Source organism: Anabrus simplex, chromosome 1 (assembly GCF_040414725.1).
Source record: "Anabrus simplex isolate iqAnaSimp1 chromosome 1, ASM4041472v1, whole genome shotgun sequence".
Lineage (NCBI taxonomy): Eukaryota > Metazoa > Arthropoda > Insecta > Orthoptera > Tettigoniidae > Anabrus > Anabrus simplex.
The window spans coordinates 1,565,484,668-1,565,506,445 of record NC_090265.1 but is presented as its reverse complement, the minus strand read 5'-3'; the positions used below and the strand labels follow the sequence as shown (position 1 = coordinate 1,565,506,445).

Genomic DNA, 21,778 nt, shown 5'->3' with positions numbered 1-21,778 from the left:
TAGGCCTTTCCTGTCCCATCGTAGCCATAAGACCTATCTGTGTTGGTGCGACGTAAAGCAACTAGCAAAAAAAAAATGTGTAGGGCCGAGGACGGGCTAGTACTTGTGAACACGTCGAAGGCAGCGGTCGGCCGACCCCAGAGGTATCCCGAAGGCATTACCCCAGCTGTCTAAAAACAGGGAGGACTCTATGTCGGTTTGTTTAAAATTAGCTTGTTGACCCCTGAAATGCGGGTTGCCTCCCTCACAGGCGCTACTCACCGCTATCCTCAATAATGACCGCTCTCCTGCTATCTCCTACCTTTTACCCACCCCTGTCACGTAACTTCCCCCTCTGCCCCACTGCCTTTTTAATCTAACTTTTCTTTTACTGGATATTATGATGCTCCTCGCGGCAGTGGTACCGGCCTCCAATATCTGTGTCTGAGTGCTTTACGACACTACCAGTGTCATCTCTATCCGTGTTCATTTTCCATCATTCTGTGTTTTTCGCGTCCTCATTGTTTCACTAGTGTTCGTTCATTTTCTTCTGCTTCCACCATAGTGTTTTTCGTATCGTACGTCAAGATGAACTGAAGACATTTCTCTCTCAGTACGATGTGTTTGTGTGTTTATATTTTGTGTGCCAACCGAAATCAATGAAAAATAGACTGACATGGAAGAAATCACATACTATTTCCTTGTTATATACTTGTGTATGTTTTACATTTTATCTGTTTCAATCTGTATTTGACTATGTTTTGTTTTCAGTATGTACGAGACATACTTCTATGTATGTGTTCCAAAATTCTACTTTTATGTACTCACTCACCGGCCAGAGCTACATGTTTAGCTGGTAGCCCGCCTGCCCCTTACCGGGCAGGAATGAAATAACTATTTGAATAAAGAATTAATAATGAGAAGGAAGGCAGACCCTGGGTATATTTTCTGTCAGTGGATGTTTACACGAAAATCTTCAAGTACTTCTAGCACCTTCGAGACTCATCTAATGATAGCTACGTCACTTCTTCGTGACGGTTCGAAAACTTCTTCCAACGTCACCTGCCTTGTTCGAAAACTTTCGATGGCTGCCAATCTTTCACCACCTGGCTCATGAAACATGGATGCGGAACAAGTAAAACAAGCCCGGTAAATATCTCCGAAGTGGATATAGACCTGAAAGAACGCTGCGGAGATGCTGCTGGCTCTTCCATGACTGGATCCACGTACACCTCACTAAACTCCTTACTAAATCTATTATCAACACCTGCTTCTCTGGGTATTCAACCCCTCAGTTATCTGTATAAGGCTGACGTGGCACCCCCGTTTCATCTGCACAGTCACCAACTCCTACTGTGCCGTCATGCCATCGAACGTTTGTAGTTACGCACAAGCAGCTAAGAATCCGGCATTGGCCCCGAAAATCCGCCAACGCAGTATTTTTCATCCACTTCCGCTACCAACAACTCCATTCTTCATCACCAAGCTAATGCACGTCGATCCAGACAAAGCAAATCCCAGGTCCATTTATCAAATTCTAACCCGCTTCACCCGCAACTATGTCGATTACAACCTTGAAATTCAGCGCACCAGAGATGGATACTTCAATCTTAAAACATCACAACCATTCTACGCTCATTTCATCACCACGATCAACTTGGAGCACTTCGGCAAGCACACTAAGACAGTGAACATTACTCAACAGATACCAGCATTGAGACCCACTCCACCCTCTAGACTCACGCCCATATACTCCATCGTGGCCTCCTGGGTCGATAGAGGCTGGACTGATGATGAGGTAGCTGCTCAGCTGCAGATGGAGGGCCACCAAATCTTCAAGGTGGTTCGGATCCGTAATGCAGAGGGACCGACTTCTCTGATCCTAAACCTTTACCGTGACGTCGCCACTCTGAACGCCCTCCTACGAGATGGCGCCGTCATCTACGGGGCCCCGTCATCGAGTGGAAACTTCTCGTTCGGCGCCGCCACAGAAGATCCGATGTGAGCGGTGCCAGCGATACGACCACCCTCGCGGCACGCAATGTTTTCAATCGCAGGTATGTGCTATCTGTAGCTGGGAGCATCTCACTGTTAGTTGCCCTAATAAGTCCACACCCCAGTGTGTTAACTGCTTCCAGACCCATCCTTCAGTTTCATATAAATGTAAATCACGTCCAGCACCCGAACCTAATCACTCGGAATCCCTCATCACTGTATATTTCAGGACCTCCCCGCCACCGCCCCTTCCTCTTCCCTCCTCGCCCCACGTTCAGAAAACATTATACGTTTTCTGACCATGGTCCTTCAAAACATCCTTCTATTTAACCGTCCCCAAATCCTCCGCCAGCTACAGTTGGCCTTCCGGTTGGTTCTTAATATGCACATTCGGGGAATAAAATGCACTATGCACCCCCCCCCCCTAAATGCCGCCCCTTTGATAGAATAAAATCTTGAAATTAGACTTCACTAACATTCGCTCTGTAAATGCCAACCGGGATCTTCTGAACCTTTCCTTGGATTTGTATGACCCGGATATTTCGTTTTAGATGAAACATTTTTAACACCTTTCCAACAACCACGCTTTTCTAAGCATTGAGCCTACAGATCTGATCAATATGGTAAAGTTCATGGAGGCGTGGCTATCGGTCTCAAACGACACATTACTAGTAAACTACATTTTTATATTTTTATATTTTTTTAATTATCTTCTTTTTCTTCTTCTTCATCTGTTTACCCTCCAGGGTAGGTTTTTCCCTCGGACTCAGCGAGGAATCCCCCTTCTACCGCCTCAAGGGCAGTGTCCTGGAGCGTCAGACTCTGGATCGGGGGATACATCTGGGGAGAACGACCAGCACCTCGCCCAGGCGGCCCCACCTGTTATGCTGATAAAGGGCCGTGTGGGAGAGGGGAAAATTGGAAGGGATAGACAAGGAAGAGGAAAGGAAGTGGTCGTAGCCTTAAGTTAGGTACCATCCGGGCATTTGCCTGGAGGAGTGGAAAACCACGGAAAACAACTTCGAGGATGGCTGAGGTGGGAATCGAACCCAGCTAATCACACCAACCACTACACCACAGAGGCGGACGTAATGTGATGTCGAAAGAAGTTTTTCATGCTACAAGACAGTAGCGGTGATTAGGAATTAGAAGTGTGAGGGGGGGGGATATTTACAGACGACAAATGGTACCCGGGTTTATTGAATTTATCCGCGGGGGTGGGGACGTATAAAAATCAAAACCAAAAAATGCTACAAAATGGTTTTTTGATGCTCTCTGAGCCAAATTCGACAGAGATAACAGCTTACCAGTTTAAGTGCGATAATGTCCGCCTCTGTGGTGTAGTGGTTAGTGTGATTAGCTGCCACCCCCGGAGGCCCGAGTTCGATTCCCGGCTCTGCCATGAAATTTGAAAAGTGGAACGAGAGCTAGAACGGGGTCCACTCAGCCTCGGGAGGTCAACTGAGTAGAGATGGGTTCGATTCCCACCTCAGCCATACTGGAAGTGGTTTTTCTCTCTCCTCCTCCAGGCAAATGCCGGGATGGTGTCTAACTTAAGGCTACGGCGGCTTCCTTTCCTCTTCCTTGTCTACCCCTTCTAATCTTCCCATCCCCCACCAAGGCCCCTGTTCAGCATAGCAATGAGGCCACTTGGGCGAGGTACTGGTCATCCTCCTCCTGAACGCAGTTTTAACATTATTGTAGTGTAGTATAGTAACTCATTAGAAATTAGAGTGCCTATTCTATAATTTTGAGTAGTTTTGCGAATTTCAAACTTTAATGGTAATTTTCTTTTCTGTTTTTGCTTGATAATAACCTGTTGTAATTAGAATACGTCTGAAGGTAGTTTAAAATAATTTTAGTGTATTGTAGTACCTGTACTTAGTCTGAACGTAGTTTAAAATTACTGTAGTGTATTATAGCATCTTATTAGAAAGTAGTGTGTTTATTCTATTACTGTGAAATATTTGTGTAATATAGTACCATTTCTGTGGTATCTGCAGTAACTCTCTTACTAAAATTATATTGTTGTAATTAGAGTAGACTTAACTGCAGTTAAGAATTGTGTAATTCTTGTGTATTATTCTCTGTATCCAGTAATTAACAGCAATTTTCATCGTGTTAGCGTGTTGTAGGAATAAAAAATAGTACAATTAAGTAGTATTATATTGTATAGTAGCCTATATTAATTAACATACTGTTGTGTGATCTTCGTGAAGTAACCTGGACAATATTTCTTTCCTTTCATTTTTATTTTGCCCAGAACAAGTTATCTTATTTTTCCTTTTCTTTTCATTATTTAGTAAAAAATGGCTAAGCAGTGCGAGTGTAGGAACTGTGGGTGTGGCCAGGCATTAAGGAGTATGAGGAAGGAGTTGGAGAGTTTGAGGGAGATAATTAGGATTCTCTCAGAGGACAGGAAGGAAAGTAGGCCTCCAAACAATGTACAGGATACAGTAGGTGCAATAGAGGGATGGGAAGGAAAGGGGGGAATTGTGGTCTAATGTTTTAAGGGGAAGGATATTGCAGGCTAAGTGCTCCATTCAGGATCAAAATTCAGGACAGGTGTCTGTGACAAATCGGTACGAGTCACTGCAGGTAGAACAACCGAGGGAAGATGAGGAACAGGGAACTGTTGTCGAGAAGTGTGGAAGTAGGAGAAAGGGAAGAGGTAGGAAAGGGAAATGTGGAGTAGTGGATAGAAAAAGACAAGTGGAACAGGGTCATGGGATGGAGAAAAGGGAGGAGGAAGTAGCTTCTTCAGCTGTCAAGAAAGATAGGACTGACCAGGAGGGGAGAGTATCAAATGAGGTGGGTAGGGTTGAGGCTCTGGTCATGAGGGATTCTATCGTTAGACATGTCGGGAAAGTGTGTGGAGGACAGGGTACCAGGGTAGAGTGTTATCCAGGAATTAGGTTAAGGCAGATGTTGAGGAAAGTAGAAGAGAAGGAGGAGGGAAAGGAGAAGGTGGTAGTGTTTCACGTTGGTACTAACCACGTAAGACAAGCAGGTATACGTACCAACATAGTTGGAGATGTGTGGGATCTGGTAAATGCAGCACGGTTGAAGTTTAAGGAAGCGGAGATTGTTATCAGTGGAATATTGTGTAGGAGGGATACTGACTGGAAGGTGATTGGGGATTTAAATGAGACTATGGAGTGGGTATGTGGGAAACTGGGAGTGAAATTCCTAGATCCTAATGGGTGGCTAGGAGATAGGGATCTGCTCTCAGATGGCCTTCACTTAAACCGCAGTGGTACATATAAGTTAGGAAATTTGTTTAGAAGGGTTATAGGGAGGTACATTCAGGGAAACAGGGTGGCCTAGGGAGCGGCGTTAAGGGAACAACGGAACTGGAAATCAAGTAGGGATGACATAAAACTGTTAGTGCTCAACTGTAGACGTATTGTAAAGAAAGGAATCGATTTAAGTAATTTAATAGATATATATACTTTCCAGATATTGTAATAGGAGTTGAATCATGGCTGAGAAATGATATAATGGATACATAAATTTTCTCACGGAACTGGAGGGTGTATCGTAGAGATAGGATGGGAATGTTAGGAAGGGGAGTGTTCATTCACGTGAAAGAAGCATTTGTACGCTACAAAAAGTTAAAGATGACAAACACGAAATTTTAGGGGTAAGGCTCATCTCTAAAGATAATAGGCAACTTGATGTCTTTGGAGTGTACAGACCAGGAAAGGGTAGCGCAGATGCTGATTCAGAATTATTTGATAAGATAATCAGCTATGTGGGAAACGACATGGAAAGGAACGTGATTGTAGCGGGTGATCTCAATTTACCAAATGTCAATTGGGAAGGTAATGCGAACGACTGGAAGCAGACCAACAAATGGCAAAAAAGTTAATATGGGAAGGGCACCTGATTCAGAAGGTACCAACTAGAGGGAAGAATATTTTGGATGTGGTGCTGGTAAAACCAGATGAGCTCTATAGAGAAACCGAAGTAATAGATGGTATTAGTGATCACGAAGCTGTTTTTGTGATAATTAAAAATAAATGTGAAAGAAAGGAAGAGATTAAAATTAGGACTGTTAGGCAGTACCATATGGCTGATAAAACAGGCAGGAGGGAGTTTTTAATAAGTAAATATGATCGGTGGAAAACGGTAAATAAAAATATAGACAGACCCTGGGATGGGTTTAAAGCAGTTGTTGAGGAATGTGAAAATAGATTTGTACCTTTAAAGGTGATAAGGAATGGTAAAGATCCACTATATTATAACAGGCAAGTAAAGGGACTAAGAAGGAGGTGCAGGCTGGAAAGAAATAGAGTTAGAAATGGCTGTGGAAGTAAGGAGAAATTGAAGGAACTTACTAGGAAATTGAATCTAGCAAAGAAGTCAGCTAAGGATAACATGATGGCAAGCATAATTGTAGGCCATACTAATTTTAGTGAAAATTGGAAGAGTATGTATAGGTACTTTAATGCAGAAAGAGGTTCCGAGAAGGACATTCCAGGAATCATTAATGAACAAGGGGAGTGTGTATGCGAGGATCTTCAAAGGGCAGAAGTATTCAGTGAGCAGTATGTAAGGATTGTTGGTTACAAGGTTAATGTCCAGATAGAGGAGGTGACTAATACTAAAGACGTATTAAAATCTACATATGATAACAATGACATTTACAATAAGATACAAAAGTTGAAAGCTAGAAAAGCGGCTGGAATTGGTAAGATTGTGTTGGGATATAGTAACATATCTGAAGTACTTATTTGATTATTGTTTGGTCGGAGGAGCTATATCAGATGAATGGAGAGTTGCTATAGTAGCCCCTGTGTATAAAGGAAATGGTGATAGACATAAACCTGAAAATTACAGGCCAGTCAGTTTGACATGCATTGTATGTAAGCCTTGATAAAACATTCTGTCTGATTATATAAGACATGTTTGCAAAAGTAATAATTGGTTTGATAGAAGGCAGTTTGCGTTTAGGAAAATGTATTCCACTGAAGCCCAACTTGTAGGATTCCAGCAAGATATAGCAGATATCTTGGATTCAGGAGGTCAATTGGACTGTATCGCGATTGACCTGTCTAAGGCATTTGATAGGGTAGATCATGAGAGACTACTGGCAAAAATTAGTGCAATTGGACTTGACAAAAGAGTGACTGAATGGCTGGCACTGTTTCTAGAAAATAGAACTCAGAGAATTAGAGTAGAGGAAGCTTTATCTGTCCCTGTAAAAATTAAGAGGGGAATTCCTCAAGGCAGTATTATTGGACCTTTATGTTTTCTTATATATATATCAATGATATGTGTAAAGAAGTGGAATCAGACATAAGGCTTTTCGCAGATGATGTTATTCTGTACAGAGTAATAAATAAGTTACAAGATTGTCAGCAACTGCAAAATGACCTCGATAATGTTGTGAGATGGACAGTAGGCAATGGTATGATGATAAACGGGGATGAAAGTCAGGTTGCGAGTTTCACAAATAGGAAAAGTCCTCTCAGTTGTAATTACTGTGTTGATGGGGTGAAATTTCCGTTTGGGGACCATTGTAAATATATAGGTATTGTAACCGTTCATCACCGTGCTGTAGGCACGTTAGGAGGTTTAGTCAATCATATATGACGTTTTCCGCAACATTCTGCGACATATAATGTCGTAATTAGCAGTCTACATGCAGAACCGGGATGTGATTTGCGATGCGCCAGCCCGAAAGGAGCAGTTTCTGCGCTGTATCGAGAAAAGGATAATGTATTACCCCGAAACCTTGAAATCGCGCTCTCACTTGCGCAAGCGAAGAGGAGAGATGACGCTACGCGTGGAAATGTAGGTTGTCGGAAGGTGAGCTGAATTAAGGTGTGTTAACCCCCAAGAAATAAATAACCTTTACTAACTCAACACCGCATTCATTGGTGCCACTTCACCATAATTTACTAAAATGAGGAAGAAGAAGAACACCTTCATCTGAGATAATCTCTGGAAATTTATGAGTCAGTTCTCATTCGAACCGATGTATTTAATGCTAATTGTTGATGCGTGTAAATGCAATACTTTAATAGTGGATCGGTAATGACGCATGTTACATAGTGGTACGCAGACTAAAGATGACTGCCGAAATCTGGCAACATGAGAAGAAAAGGTGGGAGGTCTTGCGAGATAAACCATGACGCGTGAATTTCTAAAAGGACGCTTTTGAGATTGTGAATGACCCGCTGATCGTTTACATTTTAAATGAAATCAGTAGAAAATAGGGGTCACGAGCTATAATTTGATTGCTTTCATGTCGCTGAAAGATTCCGTTTACCGGAGCTTAATTTCGATTAGGGACGTTGTCTACCTCCACCCCGACCACTTAGTCCAGATACTATAAATAAAACCCGGACCTAGATGCAATATCGCATTGTAATTTTTGTACCCGCGGTACTCACACGTTAGGAGTGAATCCAGTGTATGAAGTGTTGTGTCGAGGAAGAAAACACATTAGTGCGATGTAAAATATCGCGAAATAAGCCGTGTGGTACAAGATAATGTACAGTGTTGATGAATAGAATTCTTATCTCAAAATTTAATCTTTTAAATAAAACGACAGTCAGTTGCGGCTCATGATGCAATCATTAGTGAAAGGGCAAACGCATCAGGTTGCTTAGAAGTAGTGAGATAGCTAATTACGTTCAGTAATTAATAGTGACCGATCTAAAGCATTTTAAGAGTGAGTGACGTTCAGTAAAATTAAAGAACGATATTCCTGACAAAATTAGCGTTTGCATACTCCATGGACACTAGTGGTGATAATTAGTTAGACTGTGTAATTAATGGGGAAATGAATAGTGATTTACACAAACTTGCCACTATTTGGATTAATCTATTTAAAGTTATTAGTGGATCTAATCACCAGTAGATTCTTTGAAAGCACATAAACAGTGTTTAGTAACTGATTTTCCCATTTTTGCTTGTATGTTCGTGAGTGATCATCGAACCCCGAGAACTGGAGCCTACGAGAATCGCGCCTAAGTGCCTGCAGTCATTTCTACAGGTAAAGTCTAGAGACTCCACTAAGAAAACCACAGTTCGATACATGGATCGTGTTAGGATGAAGAGGAACCAAGGACTATCAAAGAGAGGAGCAGTCATCATGATGGTGTAAAATCTCAAGTGTACCTCGAGATGACAGCAAACCATACCCAGCATTCGATGAGTACATTTAATTTGAATATATTAATCCACGAGATTCGCATTCCAGTATCAATTTTTATTTTGTAAATACTAAAATGTTATGATTAATAATATTAAATGTATAGAACACTATACGCGTGTGACTGGGAAAAGATTAGTTATTATTTTTATTAGGATTTCTTGATGATTCAAGAATAATCATTGATATTTAGTCGGCTTATTTACATGAATTAGTATATAGATCCCATAAATTCTTGGTGCATATGAAGCACATATTTTGAGAAGAATAGCGCTTTAGCTCAATTTATATTTCTTCGTAATGTTACTATCTGGTAAAGATTTTCATAATAATTTGAATATAGACTATATGTTTGCTTCAAGGTGATTCAGGTATATATAAAACCTATATAATAATAAATGATCCTTGAAGATGTTTAAACCGAGGTAGTATGTGAATTATATAGATACGCGAGTGAAATTGAATTAGTTAAATAACCTGTGAGAATGGAGTCTTCTCTGTAAATTAATAGAACGGATTTGAGATGCAGTGGTATGATGTGGGAAGGTGAAGCTTGTGAGATGCTTGAGATGTTGGAATAATAAAGGATTACAATAATTATGGCTGTCATGATATATTGAATTAGGCTGAATATGTAGCCAGATAATAAATAAGAAGTGGTGGCTCTCAAATGAATGCGTACTTGAGAACGAGCCAAGAAGAAAGAAAGAAAAAAGAAAGAAAGAAAGAAAGAAAGAAAGAAAGAAAGAAAGAATACAAGATGTCATTGTAACCGCAAAGCAGGGCATACAGCCATTGTCATAGAATGACGGATTTACGATGTAAGGATTTGCACGGTCTGAAGCCAAAGAAAGATTGTGTTGTTTGCAAGAGTCTTAACGTCTACCTGCAAGTCTTCTTTCATTTCCTAGTGCAGAATCGATTCCATGCTAATGATACGTTAATAGTAACGTGGATAATTTTCTGATTTTGCGAAGGATGGATTCCTCCCCATTTTTATGCATTAAATTAGCTCGTGACAGGAATTTCAGATTTTTTACCTTGGAAGCTGAAGTACTTTGGATCGACTCATGTTGGAACCAAGGATTTAACCTGATACTATGGCTTGATTAAGCCATATCTCCAAGATGTATTGCGTGCTATATGTTTGATATCTTTCTATGTAATATGTTTACGTATTTTATTATTCCCAATGTGTTTTATGGTGATGCGTTCGATACCAGCGTTGGTTGATTTTACTTTGAATATAATTTGTTAGGTAAATCCAGGACACGCGTATGTGTTCAGTGTAATATGTAATTGTTGTGGTCAAATAGACCACGTATTTGATAAACGGCGATGTAATCTCGTGTGTAAAAGAAAATGTACTAGTGGAATGCATACATTCCACAACCATGATAGTTAATGAACGATATGATTCAACTAGAAGGTGCCATTTTTGATTAGCCTATTAAAATAATAGATGCCATTTAGTATCACTGTTACAGATAAATAAATCCACGTATATGAAATATGAATAAAATAACAGTGCGTATTAATCAAATGATTTAAAGTATGCGAAGCGACAACTACAACTGTGAATAACCTAAAAGGATGTTAAGGCATATTATGTATAATTATTGCTTCAGTCTTGATTATTTCTTTGTTTATATGTTGTAATATGATATCATCTTGTGTACTTACCGAGTGATTTTATCAGTACAATAAAATGTTCAGCAAATATTTTCAACGAAGATTCTTCTCATTTAATAATATTAGTGTATTCTTCTCACATTTTAGAGAACCCTACTTTCGTTATATTTTATGTAGTGCCTATTCTATTTTACGAGCATTCCATTGCCCATATGCTTTTGAGCTCCAGCCGTTGATGCAATGAAAGTAGGGAGGACGAGACTTCAAGACCGGGAAATGACTTCTGAAGGTTCTCATCCAACATTTCCATTAATACATCTGTTTGCGAAACCGAATTATTTAACAGTTGCCTTAATATGCCCGGGATGGTTGCAGTATTAATATAAGGAAAGATCGTCTTTGGGTTAATCACATAAATATGATTGTAAATAAAGAGTGCAGGTCTCTGCACATGGTTATGAGAGTATTTAGGAGTTGTAGTAAGGATGTAAAGGAGAGAGCATATTTGTCTCTGGTGAGACACCAACTAGAATATGGTTCCAGTGTATGGGACCCTTACCAGGATTACTTGATTTAGGAACTGGAAAAAATATAAAGGAAAGCAGCTCGATTTGTTCTGGGCGATTTCCGACAAAAGAGTAGCGTTACAAATATGTTGCAAAGTTTGGGCTTGGAAGACTTGGGAGAAAGGAGACAAGCTGCTCGACTAAGTGGTATGTTCTGAGCTGTCAGTGGAGAGATGGCGTGGGAGGACATCAGTAGACGAATAAGTTTGGATGGTGTTTTTAAAAGTAGGAAAGATCACAATATGAAAATAAAGTTGGAATTCAAGAGGACAGATTGGGGCAAATATTCGTTTATAGGAAGGGGAGTTAGGGCTTGGAATAACTTACCAAGGGAGAGGTTCAATAAATTCCCAATTTCTTTGCAATCATTTAAGAAAAGGCTAGGAAAACAACAGATAGGGAATCTGCCACCTGGGCGACTGCCCTAAATGCAGATCAGTAGTGATTGATTGATTGATTGATTGATTGGTCCTCAGTTGTATCCCCCGACCCAATGCTTTACGCTCCAGGACACTGCCCTTGAAGCGGTAGAGATGTGATCCCTCGCTGAGTCCGAGGGAAAAGCCAACCCTGGAGGGTAAACAAATTAAGAAAGTAAGAAAGAAAGAAAGTGCGATAATAATAGATTTTTAAATAGTTTTATTCAATACAATACAACTTTCGCCAAAGGAACAATATTGCACAAGTACACTGAAGAAAATGGAAATTGCAACACCCAGAAGGAGTGGTGCTACATTGCTGCAATTGAACATGCTGGACGAGTGTTCGGTTGTGATTCGATGATTACACTTTCAAGTCCCTCTGACTGCAAGTTTGGACAACAATCAATACAGGATGTGCCCACCACGAGCTGCAATTCATTGATGAATTCGTCGAGGCACGGAGTCAATAAGGCTCTAGATCGCTTCCTGAGGAATTGTGGCCCATGCTTGCTGCATTGCACGGGTCAGTTGTTCCAGAGTTGTGGGTGGCTGAGGACGGTTGGCCAGTTGTCGACCCATCATGTCCCACACATACTCAATAGGACTGAAGTCCGGGATCTGGCGGGCCATTCTAAGGTTGTGATGTCGTGGAGAGCTTCTCTGGAGATGCGTGCAGTGTGAACCCGGGCATTGTCCTGATGAAACATCCCATTAGCAATGTTCGCGATCATAGGGACAACCACTGGATTGAGTACCCTATCAACGTACTGTCGAGCTGTCAAAGTGCCCTCAACAAGCCCTAGCTGTGATTTCACATTAAAGCCAATAGCTCCCCAGACCATAATGCTTGGTGTTGGCCCTGTGTGTCTCACACAGCCCAATTACCCGAGCCCTCTCAAACGGCGACAGTTGTTGATAGCGGGCTCTTTTCTGTCGTCGAGGCATGTTTGACGGGGAACACTTCACTGCACAGACTGCAAGTCAACTACGCTACACCAGAGTCCGTATACTGGAGTTGATTCCTCCGCGACCAATCACGTGGGGAGACCTTTAGCAACAATTAAATGGGTCTGAAACTTTGATCGTTTACATACCTACATTGCATCGTTCCATATCTTGAAAATCAACACAAACGACCAAGGCCTTCATGGTGTTGCAATTTCCATTTTCTTAAGTGTATTGCAATTAAATAGAAGCACGCCGTGATTATACAACTAAAAATAATTTATTATTTGACTACACACTAGTAAAATGGAAAAGAAGTAAACCTATAACCTCTTTTCCAGTCAAAGACAGGGCCAGGGATGGGATGAATGAAGCCCCCAGCTTGCGGCGAAGATAGGAATTGTGCTGGCTGCCGAAACCTGTCGCACTCCTCTGGTTCGACAGATGAAATGAAATGATATTGGAAAGTGTTGCTGGAATGAAAGATGACAGGGAAAACCGGAGTAGCCGGAGAAAAACCTGTCCCGCCTCCGCTTTGTCTAGCTCAAATTTGAATCATGGTATCGAGTGGTGAGGGACCGGCGCGCTGCCGCGTGAGCCACGGAGGTTTCACACTAACAAGAGTGTCAGACTGACGAATGAGCGCGGCAATCATACCTCAGTGTCCATGGCTTCATAACACTGTCACACTTTTCACAGCGCATGCAAAGTCTATGGCGCTATGCAAATCGATTAGCCGCGATGAAAGACATTTTGTGCGTATTTCCGCCAATAATTTTGTTATGATTTAAGAAAATAAACGAAAGAACTAATAAGACAATAGGGCTTGTACAAATTGATTTCTTTTAATAATTCTTAGTTTCAGCGAGCTAAAATGGAATAAAAATGAAATGTTTTCTCCGCAAAATGGGGGTTTCAACTGGCCCCCTGCCCCTTAAATGCCGCCACTGCCCTCTCTTTTAATGTGTTTACCCTCCAGGGTTGGTTTTTCCCTCTGACTCTGCGAGGGATCCCACCTCTACCGCCTCAAGGGCAGTGTCCTGGCGCGTGAGACATTGGGTCGCGGATACAACTGGAGAGGATGGCCAGTACATCGCCCAGGCGGCCTCACCTGCTATGCTGAACAGGGGCCTTGGTGGGGGATGGAAATATTGGAACGGATAGACAAGGAAGATGAAAGGAAGCGGCCGTGTCCTTAAGTTAGGTACCATCCCGGCATTTGCCTGGAGGAAAAGTGAGAAAGCACGGAAAACCACTTCCAGGATGGCTGAGGTGGGAATCGAACCCGCCTGTACTCAATTGACCTACCGAGGCTGAGTGGACCCCGTTCCACTTCTCAAATTACCGGGCGAGTTGGCCGTGCGGTTAGGAGCGCGCGGCTGTGAGCTTGCATCCGTGAGATAGTGGGTTCGAACCCCACTGTCGGCAGCCCTGAAGATGATTTTCCGTGGTTTCCCGTTTTCACACCTGACCTTTCCTATCCCATTGTCGCCATAACACCTGTGTGTATCAGTGCGACGTAAAGCAAATAGCAAAAAAAATCAAGTCTCGTAGCAGAGGCAGGAATCGAACCCGGGCCTCCGGGGGTGGCAGCTAAATCACACAAACCACTACACCACAGAGGCGGACATTATTATTATTATTAGTAGTAGTAGTAGTAGTGAAATGAAATGGCATATAGCTTTTAGTGCCGGGAGTGTCCTGGGTTGAGGACTGTATTTATGACGCCTTCGTCATTCATGTCCGAGGACATGTTCGACTCGCCAGGGTCAGATCTTTCGATTTGACTCCCGTAGGTGACCTGCGGCTCATGATGAGGATGGAATGATAATGAAGACGACACATACACCCAGCCCCAGTGCCAGCGAAATTAATCAATGATGGTTAAAATTCCCGACCCTGCCGGGAATCGAACCCGGGATCCCTGTGACCAAAGGCCAGCACGCTAACCATTTAGCCATGGAGCCGGACGTAGTAGTAGTGTGCGCCTCTGTGGTGTAGTAGTTAATGTGATTAGCTGCCTCCCCCGGAGGCTGCCTGGGCGAGCTACTGGTCTTCCTCCCCAGTTGTATATCAGACCCTCAAGTCTCACGTTCCAGGACACTGCCCTTGAGGCGGTAGAGATGGGATCCCTGGCTGAGTCCGAGGGAAAAACCAACCCAGGAGGGAGACGGATTAAGAAAGAAGAAGAAGAAAAGTAGTTTTACAGCGAATGGTATGTTCAGATTACAATCTAAAATCCAACTTCTGAGGCTTCTTAGAAAATGGATTTTGGTTTTACCATTTTGTCTCTTTGAATATTCGAAAGAGTCGACTTTCACTTGTTTATTGTCAGTTTCTGTTTATTATATAAAAATTCCTTTCGGGGAGGGGTATTTAATCCCCAGGACACGCCCCCCCCCCCTGGTTATGCCCCTGTTGCCCAATATCTCAGAGACAGCGTCCGATAGTGATATATGGTCTTGGGGTAACGCACTGGAGTATGATTGCTGAGCACTGGAGTTTGAATCCTAGTAGAGCGGACAATTTTTACTGAATAGTAAATTAATATAACTTTCAGTAATAGAGTGGCAAGGCAGTGAGAGGTGCAGAGCAACCAATAGGAACAAGTTAGATACAACAGCTGAGTAGGTGGCGGCGACATGGATGGCTCCGGAAACTTAGAACCAAGTACCGGTATCTGAAATATGGCGGATGTGAGAACATGACGGCAGAAATTCACGAAAAGTACAATGTACTGGAAGTGGTTAGCAGGAAATACAGTATGAGTGAGAGAAAGTGTTCAAGGGTTGAATTAAATATATGGGTAGCGGCTGTGAGGGAGGCAACCCGCACTGCAGGGGCCAACAGACTACTTTAAAACGAACCGAAAGAGTCCTCCCTGTATTTTAGACTGCTGGGGGTAATGGCTTCGGTGGCCTCTCTGGGGTTGGCCGACCGTTGCCTTGACGTGTTCCTAACCACTAGTCCGACCTTGGCCCTACATTTATCAACAGGCCAGAAATCCAAGATTTGGTTCTGGTAACTTATTGCCTGTAAGCGATCACATGCTCACGCATGCGCAGTAGAGTATATTCTGACTTAGACTCTTGTTCTTCAAATCTTTACGATCCTCACAATCAAAACCCATTATTGATCATTTACAAGTCAACCAACTACTTTTGCCGGGCTGAGTGGCTCAGACGGTTGAGGCGCTGGCCTTCTGACCCCAACTTGGCAGGTTCGATCCTCAGTCCGGTGGTATTTGAAGGTGCTCAAATACGTCAGACTCGTGTCCGTAGATTTACTGGCACGTAAGGGATACTCCTGCGGGACTAAATTCCGGCACCTCGGCGTCTCCGAGAACCGTAAAAGAGTAGTTAGTGGAAAGTAAAGCAAATAACATTATTATTAATTACTAACTACTTTTACGTTTCTTCCGGAGACGCAGAGATGCCAGAATTTGTCCTCAAGGAGTTCTTTTACGTGGCAGTAAATCTACCAACACGAGGCGAATGTATTTGTTTGAGCACATTCAAATACCACCTCCCTAAACTGGGATCGAACTCGTCAGCTTGAGCTCAGAAAGCCAACGGTCAATCATCTGAACCATTCAACCAGGCGATTTAAGTTTTGTATTTTTAAAGTCTATTTTAACGTGAATGTAGATAAACTCAAACGACAAGTCCCCGAGCCAGAGTAATTAGCCAGACGCAGATAAAAATGTCAGTCCTCGATGAGCCTCGAACCCAGGACTCTCTGAACTGACCCCTCAGTCAAGTAGCCGGACATGTGATGTGATACTGCGTGCGTAATTGTTTGGACCTTCAATTGAAATAAGTTCAGTAGGAATCAAATTGTCATTATTTTGTGTACTATAATCAGTGCTATCAGTGGTGAGTAAGTTTCCTTGTGATGTATTCTTACCTGTGTGGAATTTACTAGGCGTTCTGTCGATAACTCCATATTTGAGACAAGCAACATTGTATAAAATTCATGCTGTTGTTTCATTGCCTTAAGACAAAGCTGAAATAACTCTTAGCTATAGTCTACAAACTCATCAATGACTTAGATTTCAATAAGATAAATTTGTGAATTGTTCCTAAGTTTGTTACGTCGAAATGTGAAGTGGTATGATATCAGAAGGATGTTGTGTGTAGTGAATCTCAGGAATCTACAACATAATCTGAACATGACAAAACATAATTTACACATATACTTACAAACATCTATGCAGTAGTCCATAAAGCGGTTTTATTAAAAAGTTTGTAATTACACATGTTTCTACATTGAAAATTATTTATTTCAGCAGGTTATTGTAAATTACATTTTCAATATTCACTACAAATATTGCAATAAGAATGTTATTAGCTTGTCAGCTGGAACTAAAAGGATGGGCAAAAAAGTTAAATTCGTATTTGCTTCATTGTGACAATTGTCTGAATTTCAGAAAATAAATATAGTACCAACGAGTTTGTAAAGACAGGATCTTATAACCTATATGACTATGTGATGTACTATTAGAATGAAAACCTGACATCAAGAAACGGAATTAACATTTTTCATAAGTTGTGGGATAACTGAACATTTGTGATTCTTTCTCTCCATCGATAATACCCATTCTTCTCATTTTCTTGTCCTTTTTCCCAGTTTCTTGGGGTTGGTACATTTTATAGATTTTTCCCAGTTTTAGGCCGAATGTCTTTCATAACAGCCATAGATGTTATAAACTGCCAAGTTCTTCGTATTTCAAACATCATATCTCGACACTATTAACAGTTCATTTCTTTGTACTCTGCTTACAGCTGACAAGCTAAGTTTAAGAGAAGAGAGCATTATTGATCCTGTCACAGAGCTCCATGATGTGGATCATCTGTGATTGTTTGGTGGTCTTCCCTCTTGCAAACTTAAAAGAGCGTTGTTCTCCTTCGGCTAAGTTAAACATGGATTTACAGTTTAGCCACACTCCTTTCACTAACCTTACCTGGAACATCGTAATATTTACAGATCTCTTACCCCTTCTTCTAAAACAGCAGCCTGTCCAGCAAAGCCTTTTGCACCCGTTCCTGTAACCCGGAAGATGCATCCCGAACCAGGCATTGCCTCCAGCTCTGTTTTACTCATACCCACTGAAGCCGTAGTTACATAGAGTTCATCGAGGTTTGCTCCACCGAACGCTAAAGATGTCACTTTAAAAGCAGGAATAGGAATGGTCTTCAACCGCTTTCCACTTTCAGGATTAATGCGGATTATCTGTATCAAATAAAAATAACGTGATAAAATGCTTGTATTAACAAATCCATCATCGGTCTTATATTACTCTTCACATGGGTAAAATTACACTCTGATAAGTCCCTCTTAACAATGTGTGCTTCGTAGTTACAATTACGAAGAGACTGAGGCAAGCAGTCGAGTTTCTCAAACTTCATTTTTATAATTAAATCTGGTCCTGACTTTCATAACATCGACGTTAACTTGGGTAGCACTGAAAGCAGGACGAATGTGCCAGTCTTTTGGTGTGGGGAAATCTGTCTTGATTTAACTACCTATAAAACCCCAAAATTTTGCTAGAAACGAAAAGGCTTGTTGAACAGTCTTTCATTTCCTAATTATGATTAAGACAGTACCTCACTGAGACGAGGCGAAGTATAACTCTCCTCAGGCTAAGTGCTGTATCATCAAACTAATTGTATATCAATCATGAACCCAAAGGTCAAAATTTAAACGTCCAACAGCTCATTTCTTTGCCAGTATTTAAATGTTTCTTTCATGTCAACTGCATAGTCCACTACAGGACGTTTTGGAAGATCTACACACACAAGTTTTCTCCTTTGTTCTTGTGATAACCACTATCAAGACCAATATAATATATTTCACATTTGGATTTTCTCTCCCTACTCCGATCTAGAAGTTGTGTTTGCTACTCTTTTGGTAACCGAAGTGACACATATATAAATATTGCGCGGGATATCTCATCTACAGCGTGATTCAGCCGCCCCTTCCAATGTAGTTTTATGCAACCCACAATATTCATTCCGTCTTGAAAACATCTGCCCTGCCGGTATGCTCAGACAACACAACCGTATATCTTGGTATTTACCGCCTCACCATGATAGGTATTAAACACTGGAAGACATGCGTGTGCCTTCTAGATCCAGTCTGACTGTACCATGGTATAGCGTAATTCAGGACCTGACACGCCGGCAAAACACTAAATTAATATTGTGACCGCAGTAAACCTGATACTTGCTATAAGTTGCACAGTGTGCCGCACGGAACCGTTGTGTAGTTGGTAAAGGCGAGGCGGAGCGGGCCCTCACGTCAGGTGGGAGGTTCGCGTCCGGGCCGATTACAAAATTTTGAAATATTTGTTCAACACGTATCGCACGCAATGTAAGTTCAATACCCGCTTTCATGCAAATTGTGTGTGAATGATAGAGTTTTACTCCCTAAGAAGGGCCGATTATTTTGCAGGGCGGACACATACAACCCGGAAATAAAACAACTGTCCTGATAATGTTTTATCGCAGCAAATGCTCGATGTGATGTGATGACCATTTTGGTTTATGCACATTTGGGTCCGGTGCCCAATAGATCGTCTTGCGCGTTGAAGCATTCCAGGTGTAATTGCTTGGCAGGCGTCAGTGATGAGTTGGCGGAGCTGGTTGGGGTTTTCGGCGCTTGAGTGTAAACGACGTTTTTCAAATGTCCCCACAAGAAAAAGTCTAACGGCGTTAAATCCGCTGATCTGGCGGGCCGAGAAACAGGGCCTCCTCATACTATCGATTTCCCTGGCAGTTCCTCGTTCAGATGGTTACAAACGGGCAAAGTCGAATGTGGTGGAGCTCCATCCTGTTCCAACCACATCGTCAACGATCGTGCAAGGGCACATTCTCCAACAGCAGTGGAAGTTCCTGACGCAGAAAGTGCAGGTAGCGTGGGCTCGTCCTATGGCCCTCAAAGAAACAAGGTCCAATCAGGCGATCCCCCAAGATTCCACACCAAACATTCACTCCCCATCATACTTGATGGGCCGCCTGTCACACCCAGTAAGGATTGTCCGGACTCCAATAGTGCATGTTGTGGCGATTGACGTTCCCATTATTGTGGAAGCGCGTTTCGTCCAAGAACAAGATATGCGATACGAATGCTGCATCATTGTCCAGCCTGCCTCATAGCCACAGACAGAACTCCATTCGAGCTTCAAAATCCCGCCCATAGAGCTCCTGGTGTAGCTCAAGATGGTGTTGGTGAAATTTATGTTCATGCAGTATTCGCCAGACGGACGGCTGGCTGGTATTCATCTGTCGTGTAATCGCCGTTGTACTGATGTGTGGATTATTACAAGCTGCCTCCAGAACGGCCTCTTCTGTTTCACCCGATGTAGCGGGCCTGTCGCGGACTGGTGGCTGGTTGGAAATCACGCCTGTTGTCCTTAGGCGTCTTTCAACACGGCGGAATGTTGTAGCAGCCAGGGGTCGCCTGTCGGGATACCGTTCCTGGTACAGACGTAGCGTCCCGCACATGCTTCCACATAAATGAGGAGTATGTCAACGCATGTCCGTCTCTGTGGTGTAGTGGTTAGCGTGATTAGCTGCCACCCCCGGAGGTCCGGGTTCGATTCCCGGCTCTGCCACGAAAATTTGAAAAGTGGTATGAGGGCTGGAACGGGGTCCACTCAGCCTCGGGAGGTCAACTGAGTAGAGGTGGGTTCGATTCCCACCTCAGCCATCCTGGAAGTGGTTTTCCGTGGTTTCCCATTTCTCCTCCAGGCGAATGCCGGGATGGTACCTAACTTAAGGCCACGGCCGCTTCCTTCCCTCTTCCTTGTCTATCCTTTCCATTCTTCCCATCCCTCCACAAGGCCCCTGTTCCACATAGCAGGTGAGGCCGCCTGGGCGAGGTACTGGTCATTCTCCCCAGTTGTATCCCCGACCAAGTGTCTGAAGCTCCAGGACACTGCCCTTGAGGCGGTAGAGGTGGGATCCCTCGCTGAGTCCGAGGGAAAAACCGACCCTGGAGGGTAAACAGATGATGATGATGATGTCAACGCATTCCTCTGTGGAAAACATGCCGAATGGCAGCAGAGATTACAGTACATTCAGGCCCAAACAGCGGAATATGCGCAGGGCACAAGATTAATAACAGCGTCATTCTACTATTTGAATGTGGCAAACGTGGGCCTGTGTTTACGTGTTCAAATATCATACCGATGCAAAATTACTTAAACGATGCAGGATTCGAACCGCCGCTGACACTTTCCGTCGATTGCTAGGCGAACGCCTAACCACATCCGCTACGCCACACTGATGGAAACATGCTGGTAGTACGACGAGAGCAGAGTACGTACGCCATCCGGTTCGGTGTTTAAGACATTAATTACTGCACCGTTACCTAGTTTTATGCATTGATTCCCCTCATCGTTGCACCCGGTCACGAGGCACGATACATTAACATAGTTACATGGTGAAAGGACGTTGCTACATGATTTCAAGGCGTCATTTTATTTTGCTAGTGACTTTATGTCGCACCGACACATATAGGTCTTTTGGCGACGATGGGATACGAAAGGTCTAGGAGTTGGAAGGAAGCGGCAGTGGCCTTAATTAGGGTACAGCCCCAGCATTTGCCTGGTGTGAAATGGGAAAGCACGGAAAACCATCTTCAGGGCTGCCGACAGTGGAATTCGAACCCACTATCTCCCGGATGCAAGCTCACAGCTGCGCGCCCCTAACCACACGGCCAACTCGCCCGGTGCGTCGTGTTTTGCGAACGGATTATATAACATGTCCGCCTCTGTGGTATAGTGGTTAGCGTGATTAGCTGCCACCCCCGGAGGCCCGGGTTCGATTCCCGGCTCTGCCACGAAATTTGAAAAGTGGTACGAGGGCTGGAACGGAGTCCACTCAGCCTCGGGAGGTCAACTGAATAGAGGTGGGTTCGATTCCCACCTCAGCCATCCTGGAAGTGGTCTTCCGTGGTTTCCCACTTCTCCTCCAGGCGAATGCCGGGATGGTACCTAACTTAAGGCCACGGCCGCTTCCTTCCCTCTTCCTTGCCTATCCCTTCCAATCTTCCCATCCCTCCACAAGGCC

The 21,778-nt window shown here is 43.0% G+C and overlaps 1 protein-coding gene across 1 annotated transcript in view; it reads right to left on the bottom strand.

Moving 5' to 3' along the window:
* Positions 1 to 16,964: 16,964 nt before the first annotated feature.
* LOC136880815 (regucalcin) overlaps positions 16,965 to 21,778 on the bottom strand; it is an 83,307-nt gene continuing 78,493 nt past the window's right edge. Inside the window, exon 6 of the mRNA XM_067153358.2 lies at positions 16,965 to 17,936. Within this exon, the coding sequence (XP_067009459.2) occupies positions 17,685 to 17,936 (252 nt within the window). The 3' untranslated portion in view covers positions 16,965 to 17,684. The remainder of the gene's footprint in view (positions 17,937 to 21,778) is intronic.